At 38.4% G+C, this 7,208-nt stretch overlaps 1 protein-coding gene across 4 annotated transcripts in view; it reads right to left on the bottom strand.

The window, feature by feature from the left end:
- Positions 1-879: 879 nt before the first annotated feature.
- The window catches only part of TBC1D23 (TBC1 domain family member 23), a 30,802-nt gene continuing 24,473 nt past the window's right edge, over positions 880-7,208 (bottom strand). For all 4 annotated transcript variants that reach the window (XM_090151172.1, XM_031613168.2, XM_090151177.1 and 1 more), the window contains 3 exons: positions 5,237-5,372; positions 3,722-3,916; positions 880-2,558 (listed from right to left, as the gene is read on the bottom strand). In XM_090151172.1, coding sequence (XP_090007298.1) covers positions 2,477-2,558; positions 3,722-3,916; positions 5,237-5,372 — 413 coding nt within the window. In that variant the 3' untranslated portion in view covers positions 880-2,476. The remainder of the gene's footprint in view (positions 2,559-3,721; positions 3,917-5,236; positions 5,373-7,208) is intronic.

Here is a 7,208-nt window from a genome sequence, read left to right as displayed (position 1 = left end):
AAGGGCTGCTGGGAAATGTAGTCCAGGAGAGTGGCTACGGCTCAGGGCGGAGCAACCCCGCACCAATAGACAAGTGATCCTCCTCTCCTCTCCTCTCCTCTCCTCTCCTCTCCTCTCCTCTCCTCTCCTCTCCTCTCCTCTCCTCTCCTCTCCTCTCCTCTCCTCTCCTCTCCTCTCCTCTCCTCTCCTCTCCTCTCCTCTCCTCTCCTCTCCTCTCCTCTCCTCTCCTCTCCTCTCCTCTCCTCTCCTCTCCTCTCCTCTCCTCTCCTCTCCTCTCCTCTCCTCTCCTCTCCTCTCCTCTCCTCTCCTCTCCTCTCCTCTCCTCTCCTCTCCTCTCCTCTCCTCTCCTCTCCTCTCCTCTCCTCTCCTCTCCTCCCCTCCCCTCCCCTCCCACAGCAGGTGCAGCTCATTACAAGTAATTAGATTTTTCAAGATATCACTATAAGTTCACCTGCACATGAAATAATTACTAATTCTCTCCTAATTATGTTTTCTATTTTTTTTTTCTCCCACTCACCCTCTCTCATGGCTTACAGAAATGTGCTGTGTGTTCCCAACACTTTAATTTGTCAATGCAATATAAACACATGATGCTGAAATGGCTGGAATTTACAGATACCCCCTCTGTGATCTGGTCATTTGTTATCTCATCTTGAACTTTTGAGAAAGCTGACCCAGTTCACCCAAAAGTATTCAATCCAATCAGTCAAAATTCCAGTGTACTTACATTAATGTGCTACTGACAGCAGCTCTCTGTGATCCATAATAAACCACCTCTGCTGCTGCAAACGACAGGCTGACTTCCACTTAAAGCTCCCACTTACAACGTGCCTCTAAGAAAACCTTGATTCAATGAATCCCACGCTACGCTGTCAGAAGTTATGTTCAAATTGTACTGGTTTATTTACATCCGTCGTTTATAAACAGTAACACAAACATCTTTACATGAAAAAAATCTCATTGCTGAAGTAGGCACGGAGTCAGAGACTCTTCAGGATATTTTCAGAAGGGAGTAGGAAGAAGAAAACGTAATACAACAGCTGCTGGGCAAAACTATAAATACACGAGAGTTGGCCCAGGTGCAATTTCATGCAAATATCTGTAATCGTTCAAGTTCTAATGGTGTTTACTCAGATAGTAAGGAAAAAAAAAAAAAGGAATTAGTTCCAGAATTAAGGTGCCCTAGCTTGATTCCTAGTAAAATAACTTAGAATAACTGGTTTTTATAAAGGTCAGTTTATTTTTTCTCCTGATGATGTACCAGTTCACAGGTTTTGACTCAAACACTCAGAAAACTTCACACAGCAAAACTAACCCCTAACATTTTAACTTCACAATTTTTGGTAATTTCCACAAAGTTCTCTACAAAGATGCTATGCCTCAGCCATAAGGACATTCCTATACTGGGCTTCCTAGCAACAGATCCGTTCCTGTACCATGTAGAAGGCCAGAAATGCACTATTAAACAGCTGCCTTCTCTCAAACATTCACTAGCTTACAATTATTAAAGGAGTATAAACAAATGTTGAACAAATGAAGATGGCATTTATTGCAAGCACACAGCACTGGACATCTTCACCTTATTTGTATGCATTAATTTTCTAGACACACCTTCAATCTTCAACACTCCTTCAGTCAACATAAACTGAACTGAAGGCTGTTAAAAGCCTAACTTATATTTTAGACATTTTACTTGACAGGAGCCAGATTGCTGGTTTTCAACTGCCGTATGCATTTCAATGCATGCACTCATCCTCACATGAGGAGCAATTTCAACCTATCAAATGTAAAATTTAGCATAATTAATGAAATCACAACCCTGTAGGAAAGCTTTATTGCGCATGGTTCGTTTTGGTATTTAAGGATACCCTTATAATCAATTCCAATTATTTAACTTCATAGTGGAGAGGACTGCTAAAATGTTAATTTTCCAAATTGTTTGCATTTCTTCCCCTTCATCTGCAGCCCAAGCTGCACTTTCCCATTTCTAACTGAAAGGAAGCACTATTCCTAAGATTTTATCTGCTCTGCTTACAAAGCTAAGTTTTTAATAGTTTAAGTTACTACCCAGTAGGCAAAAATCAAATTTATAGACTGTAGGCTATGGAGATATTTTACTTTCAAATATCAGTCATTTAAAGCCATCCTGTCTTCTACTGCTTCTCCACTTTGCTTCGCTCTTTTAACGTACTTGTATGAACCTATAAATATGCACATCACTCATATTAAAGGTGCATCACAATGAAACAAACTGACCTTTATAATAAGTACTTCTACAAAATAAAAGAAATTAAAAATCCTGTTCAGAAATTGGTAATAATTTACCCTATCTTAAGCCTGCTATCCAGGCACTCCCATCAGTAAACTGAAAAAAACACAAAGTTAGTATTTGATTTGGAAATCATCAGCTCATGTCCACATACAGTATCTTTGTTACTTCTTCTTTATAAACTCTTTTCTACAACGTCTTTAGTTATTAACTCTCCAAGGCATCCAATACTTTCATGATCTGTTGTTTTATGGCTTTGGTTGCATCACCTGCATTTGGAATCAGATACCTTAAAAAAAAAAAAAAAAAAAGCCATCATTAATTCACTACAAAACTTTCAAGCATCAGCTGAAATTCTTACTTTCATTTTTCTTTCTTGCACAGATTAAGGGCAAAGAGAAGGGGAAGCTATTAAAATGAAGACCTACAGAGGAATTAACAGATATTTTTCACAAAACATTTTCTGTACGTGAAATTTTATCTGTTGAGTATTTCACAAACCACACAAACCAGAAAGAAAAAATTCTTTATTAATTAACAGTGGCATAGATTGCTACAGGTACCAATGTCTGACGCATGTATGGCAGTCCTTGGTTTTCTTGTTGTTTTTTATTCCTAAGGATATCTCCAGGTAATTTAAGTTACCATCTCTTTTGTATTTGCTCCAGTCAATAAGCTAGTGAGGAAGTAATTCAACAAGCAGCATAGCTCCCTGCAATATGTTTAACTTACCTGTGTTGGACATAATACTGAACTCATTTTACCCTAAGCAGCCAACAGGTATAGAAAAACTTTCCTGGTGAATCAGGAAAGTCATCTCCCACTTATTCTGAAAACAGAGTGCTTGCTGCGCACCATTTGCAGCAAGAAAAAGGATGAGGAAATGACCAACTGATGTCAGCAGCTTTGTTAAAGCAATGTCAAGCTTTGCTGATGAAAAACAAACAAACGAACATCCCTCTGGCATCTTCCTCAGCATTAAATATTTCAGTGCTAATCATGGCAATATCTAATTTTCAAAACTCAGGTTTTCAGGGGTTCAGAGTTTGAGATCAGGCCCTTATATAAGATACAGGAAAAACTGAACGTCTCAAAAAAGCATACCACTGAACAAGGACCTCTCCCTTTAAATCCCACCCTTCAGAAAGCTGTACTTCAGGGAGCAGATACATGAAATGAAGTGGGCAACCAAGGCATTACAGCAAGAAACTCTCGTACTCATCTCACCCTCAGCAACTGTCACTGGGGATTCTTGAGTTCCCCTGGCTTGTTCTCCTTACTTTTTCACTCTACTGGCAGATATTCTTTCTAGCTCATTTCTGAATATCTGCTCCTAAACAAAATCTATTACTTTTCAACTCGATTTTGGGAATTACAGCACACATCTGATTTCCAGCTGACAGCATCTTGTGTATCACTGCTACTAATACAGGTGCTATGAAGAGGGCTTACCTTTCAACTGCCAAAATTTCTATGCCTGAAGTATTGCTATTTCCGTATTTAAACGTGATCAGTTCTGGGTGCTTCTTCTTGGATGTGATTTTGACTACAGAGTTGAGTGCCTGTCGAGACTGTATGTAAGCCAGTCCTTTCCGCGACGGAATCTCCCTCAAACAATACATATGGGTTGCTGTTACTAGGAGATGACTTGAAGGGAAAGAAAGAAGGCAGTTACATTTTTTATTTAACTAAATATCAGCTACTTACAAAGCTAAATTTTACAAACAGGTCACACAGAGAACTAGGTAAAACGGTTTGCAATCTAAGAAACGGTTTGATACTTCTGTAAATTAGGTATGTCTACAAAATACTTCCCATTTTCCCAGAGTACTGCATCATAACCATTTTTAAAAACAAGCATGGCAGCCTCATCAGCATACATAATCAGAGTGAGCAGTCTGCATCATCACCTCATCACAAATGTTATGAGTGCTATCAATATCAAAAATGAAAACCACCTGAAACAAGTCAGATCATGCTGTGTGGGGAAAATGTCTCCAGCTTCTGTCTTCCATCCTTCAATCCAATCCCCAGTGCCATCTCTTCATCTAGAGATGCAACTCTACATGTGAAGCATCAGACCTAAGCCATGACTGACTGTCACTATACAAGCACTAAGGTGGAACTGCTCACTTGCCCACTCAGTTCAAGACCCACTTTTGACTTCTTTCCAGAAGCAATGCATGTGTGTGACAATGTACAAGTTGAGTGATAGATCACTCCACGTTTCATATGACATATCATTTTATGCTTCCATTTGATTTATGTTAACAAAAAATAAAAGACATTAACAGACCGTGATGAAAGAGAACCATCATCGTAATTTTCTGTTATCCATATTCAGTAGGATTTGTACTCTTTAGGGAAGCTAAATTGCAGTAAGCATAAAATTCTAGAATGGTTTGTGTTGGAAGAGACCTTAAAGCCCACTGAGTTCCAACCCCCTGCCAAGGGCAGGGCTGCCACCCACCAGCTCAGGCTGCCCAGGGTCTCATCCAACCTGGCTTTGAACACCTCCAGGGATGGGGCACCCATAGCTTCTCTGGACAGCTGTGCCAGGGCCTCACTGCCCTCTGAGTAAGGAATTTCTGCCTAACATCTAACCTAAATCTCCCTAAAGCATCATTTTCTACTCTTGCAGGTTAAACAAGGTCAATGAATCTTAGGGGCAAGATGAGCAAACAGTGTAAGGCAGAAAGCTAGATAAGGAAAAACTGAAGCAATAGGTACTTGGGTCTACCTGGTCTTGAAAGTAAGCCTACATATACTAAGAACATTTTTCTTCCTTTCTTGTTTTACAAAGTAAACCTTCATACTATGTTTTGTATAGTGGTAACATTTTGTTCTTACGTTGTTTCACATCTTCATTTTCTGATATAGTATCAAGAGCAGTGTAACTGCTCGAGCATATTTTTAAAAGTGTATTGAGACAGACATTTTCATTAAGTTTAGGACTAATTCCACTACCTGGGAAACATATGTCCATTTTCTTTTACTTCATTACAGGGGAAGTTATACTTCACGTCAGGTTTATTTATCCATGTTTGGATGTTGACAACCTCTTTTCGATCATCATCAGACATTGAAGAGCTGTCAATTTCATCTATTTGAAGAAAAGATCGTGATTTATAAGGAAGAAAGATTATTACATGTCAGACAACTTTTCAATTCACTTGAAACAATAGAAGCTACGTTATTTTAAACCAGGGCCCACCCAGCCCCTAAGCACCCATAAACAATTCCTCTGAGGGAAAAAAGCAGCATGCATTCTTGATAGTTCTCTATTAATTCTCTCTCAGCAGACAGCTCTTTTCAGATCCTATGATTTCTTAAACTGCTTTTATTTGTTTTTTCAGTAAAGTGTGATGGATCTCTTCTACATGGATTTGTCCAGACTCCCCATGAACTCATGTAAACTTTTTTCATCTATAAAACCAATATCCTTCAGTAAGGAGTACTGAAAATATTCCATCACTCCAAGAAGGCCTCCTCTTATTTGTTTTCAGATTGTGTACTTTACTTGATGGCTCCTTGTTTCTCGTATGAAAAAAAAAACCTGAAAAGATCTGTAGATCCCTTCCTAGGTCTAGCATTATTTCATAGGCCAGTTTTCTTCCCCTAAGCTGAGTATTTTACAGGACAAATGTTCTAATATATTCAATTATGCCTGAGTGTGAAAGCCATTTCACACTCATCCTCACATTTGCTACCTCTCTCTGAACCTTCTCCAGTTCAAGCGCATTATTTATGATAGAGGATCAAGATGCACAATATTCAGTGTGTGGGAGAACAGTAGGTTTACGCAGTGACAGAAAATGAACTCAGTTTTATTCTGTTCCTTTCCTATTAATTGCTTGCATTTGATCTATCATAAACCTACTGTCCTACCACTGGCTGGACACAGCCAAATCAGCCTAACATTTTGTATCTGAAACTAGAACTGTTCATTCCTACCTGTCTCACTTCACATCAATTCATACTGAATGTCATCTGCCGTTTTGTTCTCTGTCATTCACACTAGCAAGCTATTTCTGCAATTCTTCAGTCTGTCCTTGTCCTTTCTACCTTGAACAACCTTGGATCGTGAGCAAATATTTTTGTCTTGGGTTCACCTTCTTTTGTAAAGACTAAATTTAAAAATATACTTAAAAATATAAAAGCTAAAATCTGTAGCACAGGCTTCTGTGAAATATCTGGCATTTCTACAAGTTGTAAAATACTGCTTTTGTGTCTAAATATGATGATTACATTTAAAGAGTACTTTTGGTGCTATATCAGAAGATTTAAAGCAATCTACTTATCTAAAGCAACAAAGTATATTAGAAGATGTACACAGAAGATACCCCCAGAATTAACTTCCAAGGACAACTTATTAAAGTGTCCCTTTTAAAAGTGCCAATATTCTACACTTAGTTAAATTATTTCTTTCAGAATTATAAACACGTTTGAAAAGGTTCTCATGGAAAAATAATTGTGAAATTGGAAGGAATGGGACAAAATCCACCCTCATTCCATAGAGTCGCAGAAAGGCCAAGGTTGGGACAAGCATCTGTTTGGAGGTCATCTGCTCCAACCCTCCAGACTCAAGTAGGGCTACTTAGAACAGGTTGCAATTTTAGCTGATTGCAGTTATTTAACTACTAAAACAACCCAACCAAACAAAAATGCCTAAACCATACTAAAACTTCACAAAAAAGAGATTAACTTCATTTTTTGTACTAAAAATAACACATTTCTCTGCATGTGTTGACTTTGCTTGCTCAGATCACTGCAGTGATTCTACTTACTCAAGTCTAACAGTGCTTTTAAGAGCAAATGTGCATAGAAATTAGCTAAAAAACATTGCAGTAGGTATGTCCTAGGCAATTTATCTTCTTTGTTTTCTGAAACCATATAGACTCTGAGCATCATATTTTGTGATAAAGAATGGCACAAACTT

Source organism: Phasianus colchicus, chromosome 1 (genome assembly GCF_987193195.1).
Source record: "Phasianus colchicus chromosome 1, bPhaCol1.hap1.1, whole genome shotgun sequence".
Taxonomy (NCBI): Eukaryota; Metazoa; Chordata; class Aves; order Galliformes; family Phasianidae; genus Phasianus; species Phasianus colchicus.
The sequence above is the reverse complement of the archived record's forward strand: the minus strand, read 5'-3'. Positions and strand labels throughout refer to the sequence as shown.